Source organism: Myotis lucifugus, unplaced genomic scaffold (genome assembly GCF_000147115.1).
Source record: "Myotis lucifugus unplaced genomic scaffold, Myoluc2.0 scaffold_60, whole genome shotgun sequence".
Classification (NCBI taxonomy): Eukaryota; Metazoa; Chordata; class Mammalia; order Chiroptera; family Vespertilionidae; genus Myotis; species Myotis lucifugus.
In genome coordinates, this window is record NW_005871108.1 from 3,568,938 (window position 1) to 3,596,388 (window position 27,451).

The following is a 27,451-nucleotide window of genomic DNA, read 5'->3' on the forward strand; positions in this document are numbered from 1 at the left end:
GGGGGGGGCAAAAACTTAAAAATGTATTTATTTAGAGATCACCTCAGCCCTCTTGGAAAGCAATTTAGTTAAGATCGCTGATTGGGAGGAAAATCACGCTTTTAAAGGCAGAAGCAGAGACACCAGATTGGTGCAGAGCAGCCCCTCCATCGAAAGTGGCACAGCATAGAGACGTCGTTCATTTATGACCCCAGCACGCGAACACATGACAGAGAACCATGTGGGGAAGGTTCAGTTCAATATCCAGAACTAGAAATAGGCGAGCTCGTCCTGCTTGGTCTTGTTGGTCTGATAATTGTGCAAGGCCAAGGCCTTGTTTTCATGAGGGAGACTTTCAAACACTCGAATGTGCACGAAGTCATCATCTTCAACTTGAACCTTGATGAAGTAGTTAATCCCTGCAACCACCTGGCTCTTGTACTCCATGGCCTTGAAAGTGGGGTACTTCTTGTTTTCCTTCTCCTCCAGCTGGGACTTCACCTTGTCGGCGATGGCCTGGATCTCGGCCGTGGCGGGCCGGGTTTCGGAGGGCCCGCCAATCAGCCTCCTGGTAGCACTCATGGCGGAGCAGCGGGCACGGAGCAGCAGGCACGGAAGAGCAGCGGCACAGAGCAATGGCCTGCGAGTGAGATTCAAGATAAATTTTAAAAAAAGAAAACTATAAATCCCTATAGAATCAATATCACTTCCATTTATTGAATGCTCACTACTGGCCAGGCCTAAGTTAATATTTTTCATGTGTAATCTCATCTTTACAGTAGCCTCACAGAGTAGCTCTGAATACCCGCAACATACAGAAGGGAAAATCTGGACTGAGAAGCTCTAATTGGCCCAGGTCACACATTTGTGAGTGGGAGCAAAGCTGGGATTCAAACTCATGCCTCTCTGACACCAGTACCTGGAGACTGACCCACTCTGCTTGACAGTTGCCAAATATGAAGTGAAGCGTAATGGTTATCAGAAAAATCTCACCACATCTGCACACCTGCCCGGGTTGCAGGCTTGATCCCAGGTGGGGGGGCATGAGGGAGGTGGCTGATTGATGATTCTCTGTCATCATTGATGTTTCTATCTCTCTCTCCCTCTCCCTTCCTCTCTGAAATCAATAAAAATATATTTGAAAAAATATGAAGTGTAATTATCTTGGAACACAAGCATCAATCAAATAGTTTTATAGTTATAAGTGTCAAAATAGGAGAGATACAAGTAAAAAATAAAATGAACCCAGGGCCCAGCCGGTGTGGCTCAATGGTTGAGCATCGACCTATGAACCAGGAGGTTATGGTTCAATTCCTGGTCAGGGCATATGCAGGCTCAATCCCCAGTGTGGAGCGTGCAGGAGGCAGCTGATCAATGATTCTCTCTCTCATCATTGATGTTTATATCTCTCTCTCCCTCTCCCTTCCTCTCTGAAATCAATAAAAATATATTTTAAAAATAAAATGAACCCAGGGTCTGGCATACACATGATATTTAACAAGTATATGGAAGAGAGAGACAAGGATGGAAGCATGTAGGAAGGAAATATAGCATTACTTATGCATTGATATTTTAAAAGTATGATGGTGCTTAAAGATTGTAGAGCAGCCTAAGAAATATGGGGGTGAGCACTTGTGATAAATGAGAAGTACAATCTACTTGGTTTTTGGAACTTCGGAAGGGAGGAGGGATCAGGCAGGAGACAAGGGACCAGGGGGAGGTTAGCTTTCTTTCCCAGGACCAAAGCCTGGAGCCAGATCCTTAAAAGTCCCCCCACGTACTGCCCTGCTTAAAAAAGACTTAATGAGCCAAACTTGGTGAGAAAGAGCCCTAATACAGAGTTTCTGCCCTAGGGGACTATTTTCTGTGGTTATAATGTGAAGAGAGGAATGAGAGGCGTGATGTGTGCAGAATAAAAGGAGGCTAGCAGAGAAGAAGGATGTAGAGTCAAAGAAAACAGTGATATGAGTGTGTGTATGTGTATATATGTATGTGTGTATGTGCAAGATCACATGATATGGGCAGTGCCAATCAGCTGTGTCCCTCTCAGCCCACCCACAGGAACACTGTAGCTGGAGAAATGCTCTTCTTCTCCCTCCACTCTGGTCAGCGATGCCTCTCCTCTGTGGCTCAGAAAGTGTCCTCCCAGACAGACACACACACACACACACACACACACACGCCTGGCTTCCCACCAACCTCAGGGCAGAGCTTCCAGAGGAAACCAGTTCACTACAAAGGGACAAGAGTGGGGAAAGGAGCCCTGACCGGTTTGGTTCAGTGGATAGAGCGTCAGCCTGCAGAATGAAGGGTCCCAGGTTCGATTCCGGTCAAGGGGCATGTACCTTGGTTGCGGGCACATCCCCAGTAGTGGGTGTGCAGGAGGCAGCTGATCGATGTTTCTCTCTCATCGATGTTTCTAACTCTCTATCTCTCTCCCTTCCTCTCTGTAAAAAATCAATAAAATATATATTTGAAAAAAAAAAGAGTGGGGAAAGGAGAAGGAGGGAAGGGAACTTTTCAGCTCAGCAGTTTCAAATTCCCCACTGAAGGCCCTGAAGGCTCAAGCCCAAAGGCCAGGAGGCCAGGAGAGGACTCTGGTCAGACAGAGAGGCCTCTACGCACAAGCTCCAAGGAAGGGAGCAGAGATTCTTTACACTCCTGGCCTCCTAGACCCTAAGATGGCAGCAGTAATGAAAGTTAACAGGCCTAACTGCTTGGATCATCTCAATTAACCTTCAAGACAGTCCTAGGGCCCAGCTGATGTGGCTCAGTGATTGAATGTCCACCTACAAACCAGGAGATCAGGGCACATGCCCAGGTTGTGGGCTCAATCCCTAATGGGGGGGGGGGGAGGAGGCAGCCGATCAATGATTCTCTCTCATCATTGATGTTTCTATTTCTCTCTCTCCCTCTCTGAAATCAATAAAAAAATATTTTTTTTAAAAAAAAACTCCTCGGAAGTAGGTCCTGTTATTATCTCCACTAAGCAGATGAGGAAACTGGGGTCAGATACATGATGTAATAAGCCCAAGCAATCTGGCACCAGAGATCACTGTGACACCATACTGCACCCCAGGTGAGGTTTGGATCTTAGTGGAGGCTGGGAGGCTTCCAAAGTCTAAGACTCCATGGTGTCCTGTGGGATGGAAACTAAACCAGGTGCTTCCCTAATATGTCACCTTTTAACCTTCACAGCAGCCTTGTAAGGCAGGCACTAAAATCTACATTTTGCATATGAGAAAACCAAGGTCAGAGAGAAAAAGGGACTTGTCCAAGGTCATACAGGCAATAAATGACAGAACCCCAATATGAAACAGATTATTTCTGATTTCTTAGCTTTAGCCCCTTCTACTGGGCTACTCAAGATCCTAGTTAAAATAAGACTCTCAGAATGTCAGAGAATTCAAGTCGTACGCTTGTGAAATTTAGAGTAAAGCAATGCTAGTACCATAAAATATTGGTGTTTAAGAGGGGACCCACCAAATGTCACCAAGTCTAATTCCCTTACCCCAAGCAAGAAGGCCCTTTATAGCTCTCCAAGAGCTTTCCCTCTAGCCTGAGCTTGGATGCCTCCAGTGACAAGGAGCTCACCTCTCCACAAGGCAGCCCATTTCAATTAAGAAGCTACTCCCCACCACCCAAGCCAAGGCAGGGAGAGGGAACTCATACTTCTTGATTTTGCTGTCTCAGTGCTGTCTCCTTAAAAGGCCTGTTCAGCCCTGACTGGTTTGGCTCAGTGGATAGAGCGTTGGCCTGCGGACCAAAGGGTCCCGGGTTCGATTCCAGTCAAGGGCATGTACCTTGGTTGCGGGCACATCCCCAGTAGGGGGTGTGCAGGAAGCACCTGATCGATGTTTCTCGCTCATCGATGTTTCTAACTCTCTATCCCTCTCCCTTCCTCTCTGTAAAAAATCAATAAAATATATTAAAAAAAATAAATAAAAGGCCTGTTCAAATCAAGGTTGAGAGAAATTTTAATAATTCTCCCATAACTATGCTATTTATTTCCTTCACAGGACTCATAACACTTTGTACTTCATGCTTCATATATTTACTTATCACCCATCTCCCCACTATATCTCAATAAAACTGTGTATTTATAGTTCTAGTTTTACTACAATTAAAGAAAGGTTTAACATTTTCAGAACCAAAGATTCCACTGTCATACTTCACTCATGTTCCCAAATATGATAGAAACCTAAAATGGATGATACAATCACTCTTGTCTAGTCATGACTGAGATTTACATGTAGCAAGCCTTAACAAATTTATAATCTCCTTTATTTACATATTATAAGTTGTATGATTTAGATGTTGCAGAAATACTTGTGAATCAAAATAAATTTTGCACCCAAGCTGGGTGACTCAGTTGGTTGGAGTGTTGTCCCGTGCACCAAAAGGTTGCGTGTTTGATTCCCTGTCAGGACACATACCTAGGTTGCAGGTTCAATCCCCGGTCAGGACACATGTAGAAGGAAACCAATCAATGATCAATGTTTCTCTCACATTGATGTCTCTCTCCCTCCCTCCTTTCTTACTTCCCTCCCTCCCTCTAAAATCAATAAACATATCCTCAGGTGCGGATTTTAAAAAAAATACATTTTGCCATATCCCTTTCATGCTTAGCAGCTCAGTAATGTATGTTTTTAGATTTTACCCACCACTTTTAGATTTTTTGGTTTTTTGTTGTTTGTTTTTTTACCAAGAGAGTTGTTCAGATTAGCTAATCCTCTAAACCAGCGGTTCTCAACCTGTGGGTCGAGACCCCTTTGTCAGTCCAACGACCCTTTCACAGGGGTCGCCTAAGACCATCCTGCATATCAGATATTTACATTACGATTCATCACAGTAGCAACATTACAGTTATGAAGTAGCAACGAAAATAATTTTATGGTTGGGTCACAACATGAGGAACTGTATTTAAAGGGCCAGAAGGTTGAGAACCACTGCAAACTGTTAACTGAGCACTCACCCTAACCTGCAACCTGGGCCTGGGCCCTAACTGGGAATCAAACCAGCGACCCCTCAATGCACAGGATGACACTCAACCAACTAAGCCACACTGGCCAGTGCTGATTTATATTTTTAAAAGATCCTTATGGCCACAAAACAAAATGTGGACAATGTGAGGGGGAATGGATTGATTGGAAGCAAAGAGATCATTTAGGGAAGTATTCAGATTATATATTACTGTGCAAAATACAACCCCACTTAGGGGCTTAAAACAATGACAGTCAATTATATTTCTCACTGTTTGCCTTGGGGCAGGGCTCAGTGGGGACAGACCATCTCTGTTCCACATAATGTCAGATGGAGTGGTTTCTAGTCCTCTCCATGAGCTGCTGGGCTTGCCCACAGCATGGTGGTTGTGTTGCAAGTTCGAGTGTTCAAGAAAGCAAGGTGAAAGGACATAGTGTTTTTATGATCTAGGCTGAGAAGTCATATCAACATCATTTCTGTTGTACTCTACTGGTTAAGACAATCACAAAGGTCTTCCCAGATTCAAGAGGAGGGGAATTTGACTCCACCTGTTGATGGAAGAATGGCAAGATTCCAGAAGAGCACATGGCATGGGAACTATTGTTGCTGCCTTCTTTGGAAAGTCCAATCTGTACAGAGACTGCTGAAGTTGAGTATGGCAGATGGTGGTGACCTGGACTAGGGAGGTGGCTGCAGAGAAGATGGAGAGGAGTAAATATAATTAAGAGGTAATGAGGAGGTTAAGACTTGAGGATGGCTTGTGTGAAGAAGATTAGGGAGAGTCAACAACAGAAGACTTTTAAAGTGTATGACAGTCTAAGATAACTTAGGAAGAGAATGTAGAAAAAGAAAATAAACCAAGGGTTTGAGTCCTGAGTTAGAAATCAAGAAGAAGAGGAGAGAGTAAGAGTAGATGATCATCTCAGGAAGCAGGACATTTGCTGTTGGGTGTTTATTTTTTTGTTGGTGGGAGGATGTAATTAAGAGAGGGTTTTTCTCTTAAACCAGACAATAATCCTAAGCCCTCTAATTCTGGACCCAGGACAAGAAAATAAAGCTTGGGGGGTGGGGGTGGGGGTGGGGTAATGGTGATGGTTTGAGCTGGGCTTTGAGGATGCTCATGTGAGGATCTAGAGCAGTGGTTCTCAACCTTGGCTGCACATTAGAATCACCTGGGAATCTTTTTAAAATCCTGATTTCTGGGCCTCATTCTCCGGAAATTCTGTTTCTTTGTTACTAATGTTGTGGCCTCACCCCATAACAAAGAAACAGAATTTCTGGAGGATGAGGCCCACACATCAGGATTTTTTAAAAAATATATTTTATTGATATTTTACAGAGAGGAAGGGAGAGAGATAGAGAGTTAGAAACATCGATGAGAGAGAAACATCGATCAGCCGCCTCCTGCACATCTCCTACTGGGGATGTGCCCGCAACCCAGGTACATGCCCTCAACCGGAATCGAACCTGTGACCTTTCAGTCCGCAGGCCGACGCTCTATCCACTGAGCCAAACCGGTCTCGGCACAGGATTTTTAAAAGATTCCCAGGTGATTCTAATGTGCAGCCAAGGTTGAGAACCACTGATCTAGAGGCTTTTCAGAGAATGGAAGTATAGGGAACAGGAGCCAGGGCAATGGGTTTGGTTTTTTCCCTAAAGATAATGAGGAGCCAGGAAGGTGTTAACCGTAGCAGAAGGAGATTCATAGTCGTGGTCTAAGAATTTTTATCCCAATCCAGCATTTGATGAGGGAGGAAACAGAGGCCCTAGAGAGTTTCACTACCCTTGTACCCCTAGCCCACTATTAGTCACTTGAAAAAGACATTTGTCAATGAGCTGGAAACAGCCTGATGCTGGAGCCATATAGATTCAGCATCCTAGCACCACATCTGATAGATGACAGCAGAGGGCAGCAGAGAGTCAGGGTTGCAGGGTCCTAGGTAACTGGCCATCAAGCCTCCACAGAAGAAAGATGGGAGTCTAGAATGGTGTGGGAAGTGGGGATCCTTAAACTTGCCACTTCTGAAGCACTTTCTTCCCTTCCTTATATGAGGAAGTGGGATTATTATTATGGTTACCATTATTATACCAGCTACCATTTACTGAGCCCATCCCATCTCAGCACCTGCACCCCTCAGTCACAGACCCAGCCAATGGAAAGAGAACAAGTTTGGGGGTCAGGCAGACTTGGCCTCTAACCCTGGCTCTTCCACTGACTCAAGTAACTCACTTCCCCTCTCAGTCTCACTTGCCACATATATGAAAGGGGGATAATAAAACAAAAGCCTGGAGGGCTCTGAAAGAATTTTTAAAATTATATTTATTGGGGTAGTCCAGCCAGCGTGGCTCAGTGGTTGAGCGTTGATCTATGAACCAGAAGTTCACAGTTCAATTCCCAGTCAGGGCATATGCCCAGGTTGCGGACTCAATCCGTGGTGGTGGGGGAGGGGGTGTGTGCAGGAGGCAGCCTATCAATGATTCTCTCATCATTGATGTTTCCATCTCTCTCTCCCTCTCCCTTCCTCTCTGAAATCAATAAGAATACATTTTAAATTTTGTATTGTGGTAACATTGGTTAATAACATTATATAAATTTCAGGTGTACAACTTTATACTATGACCTGAGAATATTAAAGGGCCCCAACCCCCAACATACACAAACACAGACCCAGAGTTGGAAGTTCTACACACTGCCCCAACCCCCCAACCTTAACTGATTCCAGGAGGAGTCACATGCTGTGGAGGGAGCACCCCTGGGCCCAGAGCTCACCCACCCTCATGTTGCATTCAGAACAACCCTTTATTCCTTTCTTCCCACAGATGTTTCACTCACACTCCCCTCTGCTCTGAAATCCCCTCAAAATCATTCACCAGTAATTTTTCCAAATCACAGTAATTATCTCATTACTTTGATATTAATAGATTTCACTTGCCATCAAGGAGCCAAATGAAAAGTTCCCAGGCCCTATGTGTGGGGAGGGACTCCTGGAGTCAGCTCTGCATGAAAGCTGGCCTGGCAGCAACCCTGCGGTTCATTCACCCCAGCTCACTTCCCTACTACCCACCTTCCCTCACTCATGCTCTTGCCCATGTCAGAGACAAGCCTGACTCCTGAGAAATGGCAGAAACCAAATTGCCCAGTCTCCAGAGGCCTAGAGTCACACAGCAAAATAGAGGCAGCACCTAGAAGGGAACCTAGGGTTGCTGGTCCCCCAGGGACTTCCCCTCAGCTACACTTCAAGACAGATCTGACTTGGAGACACTACAAAGCTTAGCTAGAGGAGGAACGTCACAGATGACAGGTGTTAGGGGCATCCAGGGCCCATCCCAAAAAACTCCTTGGCAGACCTTCCCCAAGCTCCTCCCCTTCCCTCCCAATAACAACTAATATTTATTGAGAATGGTCCATAACCTTTCGGGGGGATAACTTACTTAATCCTCATAGCATCGTTGTTATTGAACCTATTTTACAGGTAATTTTTTAAATTTAGTGATTGATTTCAGAGAAAGAAAAAGGAGTGAGAGAGAGAAATTTCAATTTATGCATTCATTGGTTGCTTCTTTTATGTGCCTTGACCGGAATTGAACACACAACCTTGGCATATAAGGATGATCCTCTAACCAACTGAACTACCTGGCCAGGGCAGGACTCTTTTTTATGATAAAGATTTACTAGTAATTAGCCCCATGTTAAATGAGGAATGAGAGTTTATGTAATCTGCCCAAAGACTTACTCTCTCAGTATCAGATCTGGAATGAATTCATGTGGACCTGACTCCCAAGCCTATTCTCCTAACCATGAGACTCTTCTGCAAGTACCCTCCTCTTTAGGCCTCAGTTTCCCTATCTGTAGTAATCACAGGGACCATTCATGGACGAAAGCTCACTGCTTGCCAGACACCAGTTTGCCACAATCCCTCCTGGCCCATTGCACTTGATCTTATTAATGAATTAGAGGCCTGGTGCATTCGTGCACGGGGTTGGAGGGGAGGGGTCCCTCAGCCCAGCCTGAACCCTCTCACAATCCAGGACCGCTGGCTCCTAACCGCTCACCTGCCTGCCTGATCGCCCCTAACCCCTCTGCCTGCCTGCCTAATCCCCCCTAACCACTCAGCTGTCTGCCTGATAGCCCCTAACCGCCTCTGCTTCAGCCCCGCTACCATGGTTTCATCTGGAAGGACGTCTGGAATGACGTCCTGAAGGTTGCTCACCTGCTGCCTAATTGCCCCTAACCACTCTGCCTGCCTGCCTGATTGCCCCTAACTGCTCGCCTGCCTGCCTAATTGCCCCTAACCACTCTGCCTTCCTGCCTGATCGCCCCTAACTGATCACCTGCCTGCCTGATTGCCCCTAACCACTCTGCCTGCCTGCCTCATCACCCCTAACTGCTCGACTGCCTGCCTGATCGCCCCTAACTACCTCTGCCTCAGCCCTGCTGCCACAGCTTCATCTGGAAAGACGTCCAGAATGATGTCTGGAAGGTCGTTCGGCTGTCCAGTCTAATTAGCATATTATGCTTTTATTATTATAGATTTGAATCTGTGACCCATTATAACCATGAAGTAACACTGCCTTGGTCATACCCACTCTCACGTGGATAAGTGGGTTTCCAAGTCCAAGGCTACCCAAGAATATTGCCTAGGATGGGGGAAGGGACAGTCTCGGCAGAAAGGCTGCCCAGGGCAAGGCAGACCAAGGCTGACTGATTGGGCAATCAGAGACTAGACTAGCCAAGCTGGTCAGCATGGGGAAGCAGAATAGAGGATCCTTTGTCAGGCCAGAAACTGCAAGGCCGCCCCATCCCCACCATCTGGCTCCAGCTACAGCCCAGTGATGCATGATGGGGAAATGGAGGGGGGGGCGTGCTGGAGGCTGCCCACCTGCTCTGCCTCCTGGGATAAGCCAACCCAAGACCTCCCAGGCCCATCTGGCCAACACATCCCCAAGCCCTGACCACCCCTGGGGACTCCTTTCGACAGGCTGAAATTGGCTGGGAGTGTGGCCAGCCTGTCGGGGTCGCAGGTCACTGTTAATCTGCCAGAACAAGGGAGGACAGGCGGGTGGGCAGGCAGCCGGTGTGGGCAACACCCTGGCAGTTCCTGCTGTCTGGTCTGGTGGCCCTGGAGGGAAATCTTCCTCTTCTGGAAGTCAGGGAAGTGGGCTAGAAATACAGGACTCAAGGAAAATTGCAGATGCTCACATCTTGCTACCTAGCAATTTCACTTCTATATGGGGACTTCAGAGAAAAGCTCAGGCACATGCTCAAGGTGTCATTGCAGCCCTGTGTGAGAGAGTGAAACACGGGCAATAACATGACACCAGTAGGGGACTGAATAAATGTAAGAACCTAGACCATTTTTTAAAAATAAATATATTAAAAAAAATATTACTCCCTTTTTTGTTAATAAATATATTTTTATTGATTTTTAGAGAGGAAGGAAGAGGGAGTAAGAGATAGAAACATCAATGATGACAGAGAATCATTGATAGGCTGCCTCCTGCACGCTCCCCACTGGGAATTGAGCCCACACCCTAAGCATGTGCCCTGACTGGGAATTGAACCGTGACCTCCTGGTTCATAGGTGGACACTGAACCACTGAGCCAAAACGGCTAGGGCTAGACCATCTTTCTTAATGATACTCAACTATTGGGTCTGAGAACTGAAGCCCCCATGTCAACATGACTTGATTGTTTGTTCCAGGAAATTCTTACCTTAGAAGGTAAGACTGTAAACCAATAAATAACTTCACTATTTGCCTCAGGAAATTCTTGCAAGCCAATTTGTTTAGGCAAATACTTTGCTCACCTTGGCAAACATCTTTCTTGCAGTCATTGCTGTTATTAATAACTAGAGGCCAGATGCACGGAATTCGTACAAGAGTAGGCTTTCCTTCCCCCAGCTGCCAGCACCAGCTTCCCTCCGGCACCAGGACCCAGGCTTCCCTCTGGCTGCCGGCAGGCACCCAGGACCGAGCTTCCCTCGCAGCCCCGGCTTCATCTGGAAGGACGTCTGGTCTAATTAGCATATTACGCTTTTATTATTAATAATAATAATATTGGAAAGAGCAAAGAATAATAAATGTCGGGGTGGGGAGAAGAAAGAGTTTAGGACAATACCACATTATAGCTAAGACTGAGAAGGGGAAGAGGTAGAACTGAGGCCCAGACACAGTGAAGGACAGGTTCCAACTCCCAACCTCTCCATCCTCCTTCAAGAGTATCCTTGTACATGCTCCTTGTTCCCTCCTCCTGGGCATTCTTCCTCCCTTACCTGGTTAACTCCCACTGAACACTGAGAATTTAGCTCCCCAGCTGCTTTCACAGGGAAGGTTCCTAATCAATTAGAATTTCATGGCTTCAGAGTTCTTTTAGTTAGAATTCACAACCAGAGAATTCTATTGATTAGAATTTTATGGCACCAGGGAACTATTGATTAACATTACATGGCCTCAGAATTCTATTACTTAGAATTTTATAAGTTGAGAATGCTATTGATTCTAATTTCATGGCATCTTAGTGTTCCAGCAATGCATGCCTCCCCCAGATAGCCACATAGGATACTCAGCTCTCAGCTCAAACTGCGACCCAGAAAGAAAGGAAGAGAGGAAGGGGGAGGGAGGGAGGGAAGGAGAAAGAAAGAAAGAAAGAAGAAAGAAAGAAAGAAAGAAAGAAAGAAAGAAAGAAAGAAAGAAAGAAAGAAAGGGAAAGAAAGACTGTCACCTTCTCACTCTCACCTCACTATTTCAAATTGTCTGTCTGCCACCTGCTCCTGCTTTATTTTACTCCATGGTGGTTATCGCCACTTCATATCAAACACATTACTTACTGCTTCCTACACTAGAATGCAAGAAGCTCCACCAGGGCAGGGATTTTTATCAGCCTTGTTCACTGCTGTATCCCCAGGGCTGGAATAGTGCTTGTCACACAGCAGATACTCAATAAATATTTGTTGAATATTTATAAATCAATAAACTGTTGCAATTATTACATAAAAGTACCATATAATCATTTTTATACTTTTTCTAATCATTTTTATTTGTTTGTTTATAATATATTTTCCTAGTGCTTTAATTTAATTTTTAAAAATTTAACCTGACTGGTGTGGCTCAGTGGTTGAGCATTGAGCTATGAACCAGGAGGTCACAGTTCAATTCCTGGTCAAGGCACAGGTTATAGGGTCAATTGATCCCCGTTTGGGGGTGTGAGGGAAGCAGCTGATCAATGATTCTCTAGCTTCACTGATGGTTTCTATCTCTCTCTCCCTCTCCCTTCTTCTCTGAAGTCAAATAAAAAAATATTTTTAAAAATTTGATTTTAGAGAGAGAGGAAGTGGGGGGGGGGGGGGAGAAACATTGGTCGGTTGCCTCTCGCATGCACCCTGACTAGGGATCAAACCCACAACCTGGGTATGTGCCCTGACTGGGAATTAAACCCACCACCTTTGGTATATGGAACAATGCTCCAACCAACTGAGACACGCCAGCCAGGGCTCTAATCATTTTTTTTAAATAGTGACTGTCGCCCTGGCTGGGTTGCTAGATTGGTTGGAGCCTTGTCCTGTACAACAAAAACATTTTAGATTTGATTCCTGGTCAGGACACATACCTAGATTGTGGGTTCAGTCCTCTGTCAGGGCTCTACTGGAGGCAACCAATAGATGTATCTCTCTCTCTCTCTCTCTCTCTCATCAATAAACATATCCTCAGGTGAGGATTTAAAAAATTAAAAAATAAAATAGTGACTGTCAACTTATCTATACACCTTCTCTAGCATGCTGGAAAAGGGATTGTCTCTCCCCTCTCTCTCAATGCTCCTCTCTCCCTGAAACAGAGAGATCTCACCTGAGTCAAGATCTAGGCTCCCAGGAAAGGGAAAGGAATTACAATGAAGGGGATTGGGGAAAGGTGAGTCTCAAAGATCTGGAACCTACTACTTTTTCAGACTTCCAAATGTTACCATCACCTATAGCAGCGGTTCTCAACCTGTGGGTCGCAACCCCTTTGGGGGTCGAACGACCCTTTCACAGGGGTCGCCTAAGACCATCGGAAAACACATATAATTACATATTGTTTTTGTGATTAATCACTATGCTTTAATTATGTTCAATTTCTAACAATGAAAATACATCCTGCATATCAGATATTTACATTACGATTCATAACAGTAGCAAAATTACAGTTATGAAGTAGCAACAAAAATAACTTTATGGTTGGGGTCACCACAACATGAGGAACTGTATTAAAGGGTCGCGGCATTAGGAAGGTTGAGAACCACTGACCTATAGGAAGCTCTCTCTAATGGCTCTCCTGTCAAATGCTCTTTAACTTCCAAGATTCCTGTTCACAGCTTTCTCTACCTTTTGTATTTAGAGATGATTGTTTGATATCTGCAGATGATTGTTTGATATCTGCAGATAAGGACCCTATCTGCTTTATCCCTCATGCCTCAACCAGTGTCTGGCACACAGTAGGTGCTCCAGACCAATTTGTGGAATGAATGCAAGAATACCATACCATACTCCTGCTGACAGGATGGATCAGGACCTGCTAAGGGAAAGAGCTGCCAAGGGTCAGGGAATGCTAGAGGGAGGAAAACCCTCAGGGGACTGTGAGTGTGGGTCCCCAGCCTCCCCTCGGGAGCCATCTCCAGGGTTAAGAGGTAGGGTAGGTAGGGATGGGCAACTTTTTCTATAAATGGACAGACAGTAAAACATAGTCTGCCTGCTGTTGGAGCAATCAACTTTAGACAATATTTAAATAAGCATGGCTGTGTCTCAAAAAAAACAACCCTTACTTAAGGATGTTAAAGCTTAAATTTAATGTTTCACATGTCACAAACAACATTCTTACTTTGATTTTTCCAACAGTTAAAAAGTGTAAACACCTCAAAAATTTCCAAAATCCCCAAATAAGGCTTTATTAAGTAGAAAGTAAGGGTGGGAAACTGAGGTGAAGAAGTCTGCTCTCTGGTCTGTGAAGTTGGCCAAGTCACTTGACCATTCTGAGCCTTGGGCTCCTCCAGTGGAAAAGAAGATAATAAAAAACTTTAGTTCCTAGGGTAGTCTAGACTCTAGAGCAGTGATGGCGAACCTATGACACGCGTGTCAGAGGTGACACGAGAACTCATTTTTTTGGTTGATTTTTCTTTGTTAAATGGCATTTAAATATATAAAATAAATATCAAAAATATAAATCTTTACTATGGTTGCAAATATCAAAAAATTTCTATATGTGACACGGCACCAGAGTTAAGTTAGGGTTTTTCAAAATGCTGACACGCCGAGCTCAAAAGGTTCGCCATCACTGCTCTAGAGCATTAACTAAGCAAACTACCGCCCGCGGGCCGGATCCGGCCCATAAAACAAACCAAAAAAAAGACCGTACCCTTTTATGTAATGATGTTTATTTTGAATTTATATTAGTTCACACAAACACTCCATCCATGCTTTTGTTCCGGCCCTCCAGTCCAGTTTAAGAACCCATTGTGGCCCTCGAGTCAAAAAGTTTGCCCACCCCTGCTCTAGAGCATTAACTAAGATAAAGCCTTTAGCTCCAGCCAAGCCAGCTCAGCATGAGACTCTAGATTACTATTGTTGATAATGATTATTATTACTACCAGGGGAACTTTGGGAGGAGCAAATGGAAGGATGCAGGCAAAAACCCCAGCTCCAAATCTTGCACACCAAGAAGACCTCCAGAAACCTCCCCAACCTCCCCTGTCTCCCGCCCTAAGTCACTCCAGATAGACCTCCCCAGCATTCTCCACCAGCCCCACAGGCCTCGCCAAGACCAGAGACATGCCCATGGCAGCTGGCCAAGGTGGGAGGAGAGGGCCCAGTGTGGAGGGAAGAGGGTTCTGACCAGGCCCCCTACTCATTGTCTAAGCCTGCCAGACCATCAGCCCGCTAGCCAGCTGATGTCCTCAGTTGTCGACACCAGCTGGCCGGCCCCACCCCCACCCAACACCCTTTCCTCCCAGGTCCCTCCCTGTCGCCCAGCCTCCGCCCCCACCCACCCACAGCCTAGAAAGACTCTAGGTCGACCAGAGGGTCTGAGCTTTTGTCCCCTAAATATAGGCTGATTTGCATTCCTTTAGCAATTTGCACACTTCATTCATTTGTAGAGAGCTAGATGCTGCAAAGCCTGCAGGGACCTTTGGGTTTATTTTATTTGAGTGGCGTTTTAGAATGTGATTTTGGGCGTTCCCTTTCAGCCTTCAGCACTTCCTTATTCTGGGACTTTGGCTAAGTGACTGCCACTCTGATCCTCAGTTTCCTCATCTGTAATAATAATACCTTTCCTCTAGAGCGGTTGTGAAAAGTAAATAAGAGAACGCATGCAATGTACCTGGTACAAAGTATGAGCTCAACAGATGATAGCTGCTATTAAACATATTATCAGCATCCTAATGTCCTCCACAGCCAAGTGTTAAAACCCATGATGTCCAACAAGATAGCCACTAGGTGCATGTGGCTACTTAAATTTAAACTGAATTAAATTAAATTAAATAGAACTTTAGTCCTTCAGTAGCACCAGCCACATTTTAAGTGCTCAATAGCCACATGTTCTGGTGGCTGTCCTACTGAGCAGCACAAATATAGAACAACTTCAATTATCCCATAAAGTTGTATCAGACTATGCTGATTCACACTCTGTATTCCCTTGAGCTTTCTTCCTTTCCCTCCCATCTGCAGTCTTTTTCCCCACCCCCATCAAGGTAATGACCTTGGTGAGTGGGTGTTCTTTTGTTCTCTGCACCTGGGCAGGAGGTAGAGAACAGGTGTGGAGCTGTGCCCTGGAGGACCTAGGGGGTGGGCGCAATTGTCTGTGTTGTAAAGCAAACAGCTGCACCCAACTCCCTGCCACCAGCAGGAGCCTCCTTGGGCCCGGATGTGGATGAGGGCCCTGTCCTCACCACCTCCCAGAGGCAGTTTAAGGTCACGCAACACGTCTGGGCCTGGATGAGCAGTTTCCAGCACAGCTGACACCTGGGGAAGGTGTACCAGATGGGAGGCCCAGTGTGGAGCGGAGGGGAGGATTAGCAACCTCTCAGTGCCAAGGCTTAGCTGCACCAGAGGCTGAAAGGAGTAAATGGGTCACATTCAGACTATTTCAAATTATATACACCAACCTTACTGCTGGAGTTTTAACCACCACAGCAAGAATTGTAAAACATTCCCATGTGATGGTCTATTACAGCGACATTCAACCAGTGTGCCACAAGATTTTTAAAACATGCAATACTTGACTATTTTTAGTCAGGGATATTGACCTCTTTTCCCTTAGACTGTCAAATTAAAAAATGACAACAGCCAACACAACAATAGCAGCCCTGTGTGAACGATCAAAATTTTTTTGTCAGATCGGGAAAAAATATATTTTTTGGTGTGCTGCAGAATTTAGTACATAATTAGTTTATGTGCGCCATGAAATGAAAAAGGTTGACAATTGCTGGCCTATTGGCATCTCTAAACCTGAAGTCTTGATGTTGCTCCCAGGATGTGCCTGTTAATCCCACAGTTGTTCCCATCTAAAGGATGGCTGCCCCATCCTTCCAGCTGTCACCCCCAAAATGAGAATGTTGGTACACTTGAAGTTATCTGATAGGCTCTTTACATTATCTTCATGTTTTTGGATTCTTTTTGTTCTTCTGATTGGGAGATTTTTGCTTCCTCATATTCCAAATCACTGATTTGATTCTCAGAATCCACTACTCTATGCTGAAACTCTGTAAATTATTCTATTATTTCAGTTAGTGTATACTTAATTTCTGACTGGTCCTTTTTCATGTCCTTGACATCCTAAGATCTTTGAAAGTCTCACTAAGTCCCTTGAAAGTCTCATGAAGATCCTTGAGAAACCTTATAACCATGGTTTAAACTCTGTATCTAGTAGTTCGTTTGCTTCCATTTCTTTCATTTGTGACATGTTTCTTTGTCTCCACATTTTGGTTGCTTCCCTATGTTTGTTTCTATGTATTAAGTAGAGCTGCTATGTCTCCTGGAATTGGTAGAGTGGCATTGTGTAGTAGGTGTCCTGTAGGGCCCAGTGGCTCAGCCTCCCCAGTCACCTGAGCTGAGCACTCTAGGTGCGCCCCTGTATGGGCTGTGTGTAGTCTTGTAATTGAGCCTTGATTGCTGTTGGTGTCACTGGGAGGATTTGATCTCCAAGCCATTGGCTGTGAGGACCAGCTGTGACTACAGTGGGAGAGCTGCTGTGCAGGAAACACTCCTATGGAGGACTTGCTTCAGTGGGCATTGGTGCTCACTGAGTCTGCCCCTTGAGTGTGTCACTTGTGGATGTGTAGAACAGTGATCTGGTATGGTCTGAAGCTGTCCACTGAGTGCACTGGTTCTAGGGGCTCCAGGGTGGTGCAAAGTCAGCTACTGCCTGGGGCCACCTGGCAGGTGCTACAGAGAGATCTGCAGATGGCTGCTATTTGTATTAGGCTTGGAAATACCCAGGCCAGGCCCAGTTCTGAAGCAAGGCAGGCTGGTGCTAGTACTGGGCCTTGGGCCTTTTATTGATAGGTTTGGGGCACGCTGACACCAGCTACAACTTGTTTGAGAGATTTTAGTAAAGTCTGAAGCCTGATCCAGGACAGACCATGCATATGGAAAAGCTGCTGCAAACAGCTTGGGTGGGGCTGCAAATTGGATGGGGCGGGTTCTCAGGAAATTATGAGGGCTGAGCAAACAGTATGAACCAGGCAGATGGAGACTCAGATATGGCTCCTGCCAATCAGCTCTTCAACAGGGAGGTCCCAGCACAGAAACAATGACCCCTGTGAGCACTTCTGTCTGGGAGAAAGCTGCCCCTGAGTTCCTGCACTGATGCCAGACAATCCAGTTCCTCCCTGTATGTGTCTGGGTCTCCCAAAGCTGTCCAGCACTGGAGCTCAGCGGAATGGAGTCCAATTGCTGGCCCTTTAAAAGTAACATGTGGCCCTGACCGATTTGGCTCAGCGGATAGAGCGTCGGCCTGTGGACTCAAGGGTCCCAGGTTCGATTCCGGTCAAGGGCATGTACCTTGGTTGCGGGCACATCCCCAGTGGGGGGCGTGCAAGAGGCAGCTGATTGATGTTTCTAACTCTCTATCCCTCTCCTCTCTTCTCTGTAAAAAAATCAATAAATATATTTAAAAAAAAAAAAAAAAGTAACATGTGGGTCTCTAGCAGCCTCCGTGTCACTCAGCCACAAACCCCACTGCTTTTTACAGCCTGCAGTTATGGGGACTTCTCTTCCCAGTTCTGGTACCCTGGGCTGGGGGGGCTGGTGTGGAGCTTGGCCCTCGAAGAGATGATCACCCTCCCAATTAAAAAAACAGTCCAGTCCTAGCTGATTTGGCTCAGTGGATAGAGTGTCAGCCTGCAGACTGAAGGGTCCCAGGTTCAATTCTGGTCAAGGGCACATGCCTGGGTTGTGGGCTTGATCCCAAGTAGGGGGCATGCAGGAGGCAGCTGATGTTTCTATCTCTCTCTCCCTCTCCCTTCCTCTCTGAATCAATAAAAATATACATTAAGTATATATATATTTAAGAAAAATAAAAACAGTACAGGTGGGTGTTAGACCAGCCCATTCCGCCCCTCCTACCAGTCTCAATGTGCTTTCTTCTTACTCCTCTAGTTGTAGGACTTCCATTCAGCTTTCAGGAGGTTCTGAATGATGGCTGTTCTGTATTTTAGTTGTTATTTTGATGTGGTTGTGAGAGGCGGCGCCTACCAACATTTACGTATGCTGCCATCTTGGTTTTCTCTGAAATTAAAACTTTTTAAACTAAAGAGCAGTTTATGGTGGGTAGTCATGTCCCAGGCCAGTGTCATCCCTGACAAAGGTCAATCTTTACTTTTCTTTTTAAAATATTTTTCTTGATTTTAGAGAGGAAGGAAGAGAGCGAGAGTGATAAAAACATCAATGATGAGAATCACTGGTTGGCTGCCTCCCCCACACTCCCTACTGGAGACTGAGCCCACAACCTGGGTATGTGCCCTCGACTGGAATCAAACCTGGGACCCTTCAGTCTGCAGGCCAGCACACTATCCACTGAGCCAACCCAGCCAGGGCGTGGTCAATCTTTACTTTAACTGAGCCTGTCTATTGTCTTTTTGCATCTACAATAACATATCGTTGGAATGTCCAAGTAATTTTCCTTTTTCTGACCCCTCAAAGCACAGGCTCTGTGGACACCACAATTCCCCTCATTGTTATTGAGTTAATTGTTGACTATTAACTATCCTGCCCCCACCTAAATAAAAGAAGTATGTGTCTATCATTTTACTTTTTCTTCAATCCCAGAGGTTTCCCTGCTTTGCTTTCTCCCGCCTCCCTAATCTATTACCAATGGATTTCATGTAACCCACTTACGTCTCCTCTTTTGATTGTAATGTATAAAACAAGGTGAGTTACTGCCATTTTCCAGGGCATTATCTCAATCCATTGAGATATGTTTCCCTGAATTTGTGAATAGTTTGGCTCAAATAAACTCACAAACATTTTTTATGGTTTGAATGTTTCCTACATTGACAAAATACATCTCAAATTCAACCCCTTCTTATCATTTCACTGCCTGCCACCACCCTGGTCTAAGCCACCACTGTCTCCCTCCAGGATTAGTGGCAGCTTCCCACCTTTGCCTCCTCCAGTGTACTTTTTGAACATTAATTTTTATTTATTGATTTGAGAGAGAGAGAGAGAAACATCAATTTGTTGTTCCACTTATTTATGCATTCATTGGTTGCTTCTCTATGTGCCTGAGCAGAGATCAAATCCAAAATTTTGGCATCTTGGGAAGACTCTCTAACCAACTGAACTACCTGGCCAGGGCTGTGTTGAATTGTTTAAAGTGGGGGCCGGAAGAGAAAGCAAATCAGACCCCTGTAGGGCACCCTTGAGACCTTTTGCATTCTCTTACCTCAGGCTGTGCATACCTTCCAGGATCTCCAAATGGCAGCTTGGAGCCCAGCTGTCCTACCCAAATCACTTTCTTTCCCTGCAGCCTGAACTTGCTGAAAGGGGTGTGATTGACAGTCTAAAAAGCTCTGAGGGTGGGGCAAGTAAAGAAGAGGTAAAAGGCCCTGACCGGTTTTGCTCAGTGGATAGAAGGGTCCCAGGTTAGATTCCAGTCAAGGGCATGTACCCTGGTTGCGGGCACATCCCCAGTAGGGGGTGTGCAGGAGGTGTGCAGGAGGCGGCTGATCGATGTTTCTCTCTCATTGATGTTTCTATCTCTCTATCCCTCTCCCCTCCTCTCTGTAAAAAATCAATAAAATATATTTTTTAAAAAAAGAAGAGGTAAAAGGGGCCCTGGCTGGATTGCTCAGTTGGTTAGAATATCATCTGGATATTCTAAGGTCGTGGGTTAGATCCCTAGGCAGGGCACAGGCAAGAAACAACCAATGAATGTATAAATAAGTAGAACAACAAATTGATGTTTCTCTTACTTTCTCCAAAATCAAATAAAATTTTTAAAAAAAGAGGTAAGAGGGAGGAGGAGGTCTGAAAGACAGGCAGGGGTCATGTAATTAATATAGGACTTTATAGGTCCTCATTGGCAATTTAGATCTTATTTTTATTTTTTACTGATGTTAGAGAGAGGAAAGGAGAGAGAGAAAGAGAGAAACATAGCTTTGGTTGCCTCCTGCACGAGCCCTAACCATGGATCAAACTGAAAACCTGGCTATGTGCCCTGACTGGGAATCTGGGAGTATGCTCCAATCCACTGAGCCAGGCCTGCAGGGGCAATTTGGATCTTATTTTAAGTTCACTGAGAGGTCTTGGAGGTGTTTGTTATTTTTGTTTGTTTATTTTATTACGGAAAAAATATATAGAAAACAAATCCCAAGTGTGAATTTTCTTAAGCTAAACACGCCCCCCCCACCCCCCACCCGTTATGATGGTCCAGCACCCAGATCAAGAATTAGAACTTCGCCAGCTTCCAGAAGCCCTCTTGGAGTGTCAACCTATTCAATAGCCTTCCCCCAACCCAAGAGTCACCACTATCCTGACTTACAACACTGTAAATTAGTTTTACTTATTCTTAGAACTTTATGTATAAACTAGAGGCCTGGTGCACGAAAATTGTGCACTCGGGGAGGGGTGGGGGTCCCTCAGCCCAGCCTGCACCCTGTCACAGTCCGGGAGCCCTCGGGGAATGTCTGACTGACAGCTTAGGCCCGCTCCCCTCCAGCAGTCGGACATCCTTAGCACTGCTGCGGAGGCGGGAGAGGCTCCTGCCACTGCTGCTGCACTCACCAGCCTTGAGTCGCTCTCAGGGCTTCTGGCTGATCGGCACTCCCCCTGTGGAAGCGCACTGACCACCAAGAGGCAGCTCCTGCGTTGAGCATCTGCCCCCTGGTGGTCAGTGCGCATCATAATGACCGGTCATTCCTCCATTCGGTTGATTTGCATATTAGCCTTTTATTATATAGGATGAAGTTTGTATATACTCTTTTGTGTTGGCATCTTTCACTCAATATGTGAGTTTCATCTCTATTGTCTCTATAGTCTATTCATTTTCATTGCTATGTAGTATTCCATTGTGTGAGTATATCACATTTTGTCCTCCTGTTGACAGACATTTCGGAACTTTCTGGTTTGGGCTTTTGTAAATAATGCTCTTTGGAATGAACTCAAAGAGTCTGGAGGCTTTAGCTAGAAATAAGTGATAAAGATTTGTTCAAGGGTCTTAGAGTTTACAAACTGGGAAAACAGCTAGGCATATACTCAGAAGTGCTCAAAAAAGAAAGAAAAGTTAAGAGTTCTTATAGTAAAAGTACATGCTAAAGAAATATCAGTCTTGCATTCTTAGCCCTAAGGTTGGTCCAGGATGGTTATCAGTAAAATGTCAGGCAGTCTGGAAGATGGATGCCAGGTGGTCTGGTCACATCCAGTGGTTTGGATAATAGATGTCAGGTGGATGTCTGTTGGCCTGGATGCCTGAGTCCTTCAGGGGGTAATCAGAAGGCTATCTGGAGGTCTGGTGTATATCCAGATGTATATCCAGGAATTGATGCAGAACTGGGAAGTTCAAAAGTTTAAGTTCCCAGGCTAGTTAGAACAAGAATAGTCTTTCCTCATGCCTCAACCTTCAGATGTTAATAATTTTAGCAGCTTGGTTAAAGTGACTCCATTTCATATATCCTCTATCTTCACTCATTCTTAGCTCCTATAAACAATTGTATATATGTGTTTTCATGCACACATGGTAGCATTTCTCTCTAGTATCTATCTAGAAGTGGAAATGCTGGGTCATAGAACAGGCATGTGTTTAGCTTTACTAGATAATGTTTTCCTAAGTGGTTGTACCATTTATACTCCCACCATCAGAGTCTGCGAATTCATGAGGATTTTAGGCAAAAAGTGATACAATCTGAATCCTGGTCCACCATCAGAAATATCAAATGTTTGTTGGGTGACTGAGTGAATACACAAGCACAAGCTGAAAAGGGAGACAGTTCTGACTGAGGCTGGCTGAGCTCTCCTGAGGGCACTTTCTCATCAGACCCATCCTGGGCCCAAAGACCAGACATAAACAAGAAAATGTCCCTGATGCTAAGAAACAAACAGCCTATATGGAGGACTTAAAATTGTGCTCCAGGCTGGTGTGGCTCAGTGGCTGAGCACTGACCTAAGAACCAGGAGGTCACAGTTCGATTCCCAGACAGAGCACATGCCTGGGTCACAGCTCTGTCCCCAGCAGGGGATGTGGAGGCAGGTGATCAATGATTCTCTCTCATCATTGATGTTTCTATCTCTCTCTCCCTCTCCCTTCCTCTCTAAAATCAATAAAAATAGCAACAAAATGTCTAAATGAAGACAAAAAAATATATAAAGAGGCAACAAGAACCTCACCCTGGAGAGTGGAAGTCACTATGAGGAGTAAGACATGGATTCTAGTGGTATTTATCAGTGAAGTTGCTGAGATGATGTGACACTTCTGAGTCTCATGACTTTACTTAACCATCAGGGAACAATATTGGCCATTAACAATGTGCCATATTTTCATCTATAAATCTGGAAATGTAAAATATTTTTAATACTCATTGTTAAGGGTGTTGGGAGATGAGCATGCTCAACCAATACTGGTAGAAATATGATTTGCTGAAACTGAAAATGTTGTAATTGACCCAATAATACTGTAGTAGGCAGTTAGGCATGAGCAGAGTAGGAACCATAGGCCAGGTAAGGAAGGTCACTAGGAAGGAAAGCCCTGTGTACCTAGCAACAGACTACTGTAGGAAGGGACCTCCTCTCCAGGATGACCTTTCCTCCCCATCATATTGCTGGTTATGCAGTTTAGACCCCCTGACCTTTCATATCCCTAGTCATGTGGTAGACCCTGTGAGAGTTGGAACAAGGAGACTGGAGAATAGCCTTATGTGACTTGTACAACTACTCCCTTACATTAAGCCCTAGAGATGACATCTGGGCCTCAGTTGTGTTTCAGCTCCAGGCCCAGAAAAACAGCAAGGCCAGGTGGGGTGACATCACGGCTGGCATCAGGACCAACTTCGATGACTAATGACCCCCCTGCCCTGGCGTGGACCAAGACCCTGAAAGGACACACCCGAAAAGCTGATGAGTAGTCTATTGAGATCCTCCCCTGAGACCTCTAGATAAAACCCCTTAAGAGGAAGGACCCATCACTGGAGCTCCATCTCTCTCTGTCTCTGGAGCATGCCCATGCCTTTCCCCTCTCCTTCCCCCAGGCACATTCGTTCTCTGTTTTTCTTTTTCTTAAGCTCCAAGGGCCCTTCTTTTGCCTCTGTAATTTGTTTCCTGAGCCCATTTCTCTTATGATGCACTTCATGTACCTCTGTGACTTTCTAAATAAACTTGGTCTTACAGTTTGAGTCTTAGCTCTGAATTCTTTCTTAGCCAGAACTCAAGTACTGAAGTTGCTGGACTGAGGTCCAGTTGCTGGTAACATTCTGGTACTGTTTTGCCCCTAACAATACTATTTTGAAAGCCTACTGAGCCCAGCTAGCATGGCTTAGTGGTTGAGCATTGACTTATGAACTAGGAGATCACGGTTTGATTCCCAGTCAGGGCACATGCCTGGGTTGTGGGCTTGATCCTCAGTGTGGGGTGTGCAGGAGGCAACCAATCAATGATTCTCTTTCATCATTGATGTTTCTATCTCTCTCTCCCTCTCCTTTCCTCTCTGAAATCAATAAAAATATATTTAAAAATAAATAAATAAATAAGGTATATAAAGTATTATTTTTAAAGAGCCTTTTGAAAGAATCAGAAAAGAGGAAAGTGTGATGCACAGTGATGTTCAATAAGACATAATTTATAATAGAAAAAAAGAAAAAGAAAAAAGCAGCCCTAATGGCTATTCATATCAGATTCTACCAAAAATAGAATGTCATGTGGCCATTATTTATGAATAATTTTTAGTGACACAATAAAAATGCTGACATCTATAATAGTGAAAAAAGAAGCAAGGCAGGATGCAGAAATGTATTATCAGTATGATCTCAGTTATATAAATACCCATTAATAAAAAATAGTTGAGCCCGGCATGGTGGCTTTGTTGGTTGGAGCATTGTCCTGTACACCAAAAAGGTATGGGTTTGATTCCTGGTCAGGGATCATACCTAGGTTGCAGGTTCAATCCCTGGTCAGGATGCATACAGAAAGCAACCAATCAATGTTTCTCTCAGGGGATGTTTCTCTTGCTCGCTTTCTCTTTCTCTAAAAATCAATAAACATGTCCTCAGGTAAGGGTTAAAAAATAGTTGAAAAAAAGTAGCTGAGGGGACTCTTTCCCCCTCCTCACGTGGAAGTCTGTATTTGTTCTTCAATAAATTTTCACCTTTGCTATAAAAAAAAAGTAGCTGAGACGGATATTTAGTAAAATGTTGAGAGCAATTTATTTATTTATTCATGTAGATTTTTAAATCGATTGTTAGAGAGAGAGGAAGGTAGAGGGAGAGAGAGAAACATCAATGTGTGAGCATAATATAAATCCAATCGGCTGCCTCCTGCATGTCCCCTACGGAGGATCAAGCCCGAAATGGGAAATTGAACAGGCAACGCCCAGGTGCACAGGACGATGCCCAACCAACTGAGCCACACTGGCCAGGGCAGCAATTTATTTTTTAGTGTCAAGAATTAAGAGTGGTTTTCATTTTCTTCTTAATCTTGTTGTGTAGTAACAAATTCCTCACCATTAGTATGCTCACATTCCTCTCATAATCATAAACAATAATGAATTTTAATAATAGAACCTGCGGTCACGAAAGTCAACATGTTTATCTCTCCCTCTAAGCTCCTGCGCTCTTCAGCCTCCTAGGGAGAAAGGGCCTTGCTTATTGGAAAAGTCCCACCCATGCCAAATACTGTACTTCTCTGGTGCACAGAAAGGCTTTTCTAAAGTGCCATCGGCATTACAGGCCCCTATTTACTCAATAAAGACCATACACCTTTAAATTAGCTTTCCCTCACTGACACTCAACTGGCTGGGCTTTGTGTTTATCATTCATTAGCAGAAGGGGCATGGCCAGGGCAGATGGCAGGCAGCATGCACTTCTCCCTGCCACCCATCTTTATCCTCTTTGTTACTGAAGAAAAACAATTACTTGGTTTGGACAAGAAACAGCCAGGGCTCTGAGCAATTTCCTTAGGTCTATGGAGACTATAATTCCTTTACAAGGTTGTGAAAAGAATGTCAGAATTCAATTCTGTCACTTGAGACTAAACTTCTGACACAGGCAAACTTTATGGTAAGTCTCTGAGTCTCAGTATGATCATTATCAGTATGATCTCAGTGTCTTTAGCTGGAAAATGGAACAGTTGCAAAACTGAAGTCAAATTGAGTTTGCAAGGCACCCAGCCCTGTCTCTGACTCTATTTTTTGTTGTTAATCCTCACCGAAGGATATTTTTCCATTGATTTTTTTAGAGAGAGTGGAAGGGAGGGGGAGAGACAGAGAGAGAGAGAGAAACATGGATGTGAGAGAGACACATTGATTAGCTGCCTCCTGCATGCACCTGGATCAGGGCAGGAATGCAGCCTGCAACCGTGGTACATACCCTTAACTGGAATCAAACCTGGGTCCCTTCAGTCCGAGGGCCAACACTCTATCCACTGAGCCAAACCGTCTAGGCCCTAGGGCACCTTGTCTCTTACTTTAAAAATATATATATATTTTTACTGATTTCAGAGAGAGAGAGAGAGAGAGAAACATCAATGTAAGAGAGAATCATTGATCAGCTGCCTCCTGCATGCCCCATACTGGGGATTGAGCCCACAACCTGGGTATGTGCCCTTGACCGGAATCGAACCTGGAATCCTTCAGTCCGCAGGCCAATGTTCTATTCACTGAGCCAAACTGGCCAGGGCCTGTCTCTTACTCTTAAATGTTAGTGTCTCAGACCCTGTAGGCCTTAGGTAACCAAAGAATACTGGCAGCGAATGGAGGGATGGGGGAAGTTTTGGACAACTGGAAGATTGGACATTTCTTGCTATTACTACTACCATCTCTCTCTCTCTCTATTTCTCTCTCTCTTTTTATTGATTTCAAAGAGGGAGGGAGAGGAAGAGAGAGGAAGAAACATCAATGATGAGAGAGAATCACTGAATCATTGATGGGCTGCCTCCTGCACATTCCCCACTGGGGATTGAGCCTGCAACCCTGGCATGTGCCCTGATTGGGAATCAAACTATGACCTCCTGGTTCATAGGTCGATGCTCAACCTCTGAGCCATGCCAGCTGGGTTGTTGCACATATTTTATCCCATTTTTTTTTGCTTGTAAAAGAACTGTGTCATTGTACATAGAGGGGTTTGGCATTTTTAACCTTTTGTTTTAATTTTAGTCCCTATTTTTGAGTCCTTGGGAGGCAGAATAGTTCAGAGTAGCTCAAAGTACTAGGTCTGAAGTCAGGAGTTTCTAGGTTCCATTCCCATCTCTGCTTTTTGCTAACAGTAGCCGTGGGCAAGCTGGCTGATGGGAAAGCCCTTCCCATTCGTGCAGAAAATGAAAAATAATACCGCTCTCCTTTATTGTGAGCATTAGCCTGATGGAATGTATAAAAACAGGACCTGAACAATGATAATAACGAAAACTAAACGATATTAATATAATGACGATGACATTTTGCACTTTTGGAACACGGTAGGCCGAAAAGAAGTGACTTACCCAATCACAGGCTCAAAGGCGACCAGGCCTTAACGTGGAGAACTCAGGTGAGGCGCCGGCTCCTTCCTCCCTAAGCTCCGCCCCTAGGACTCCGCCCCGGTCCCGGCGCCTCGGCCGACGCTCGGGCCTCCGCGGGAAGCTGGTACCTAAAGAGTGAGCCTAGCCCTAGCGTGTGACCGGCGCGAGTGACGCAAGAGGGAGAAGCAGGATGCTCCGGGATAGGGCGGTAGGTTCGCGCGGAAGGGGCGGGGCAAGTCAGGGGGCGGGGTTTAATGGATGCTGATCTTTGGGCCGGGCTTCTGCGTGCGTGGGTCAGGCGGGCGGGAGCGCGCGTTGGGGCGTGC

At 45.0% G+C, this 27,451-nt stretch overlaps 1 protein-coding gene across 3 annotated transcripts; it reads right to left on the reverse strand.

The window, feature by feature from the left end:
• On the reverse strand, nt 1-27,333 carry LOC102422470 (cystatin-B-like). 3 transcript variants are annotated; one of them, XM_023754375.1, is made up of 3 exons: nt 10,770-10,811; nt 596-619; nt 1-564 (listed from the first exon to the last, which is right to left on the reverse strand). In XM_023754375.1, the coding sequence occupies exons 1-3, from the start codon at nt 10,794-10,796 to the stop codon at nt 250-252; spliced, it is 366 nt and encodes a 121-aa protein (XP_023610143.1). In that variant the 5' UTR covers nt 10,797-10,811; the 3' UTR covers nt 1-249. The 3 variants fall into 3 exon arrangements, 2 of the variants coding, with proteins under 2 accessions (XP_023610143.1, XP_006089471.1); XM_006089409.3 differs by lacking the exon at nt 10,770-10,811 and adding an exon at nt 27,108-27,252 and having other exon boundaries at nt 1-619; XR_002829463.1 differs by lacking the exons at nt 1-564; nt 596-619; nt 10,770-10,811 and adding exons at nt 18,566-18,716; nt 27,108-27,333.
• Between the last annotated feature and the right edge of the window lie 118 nt (nt 27,334-27,451).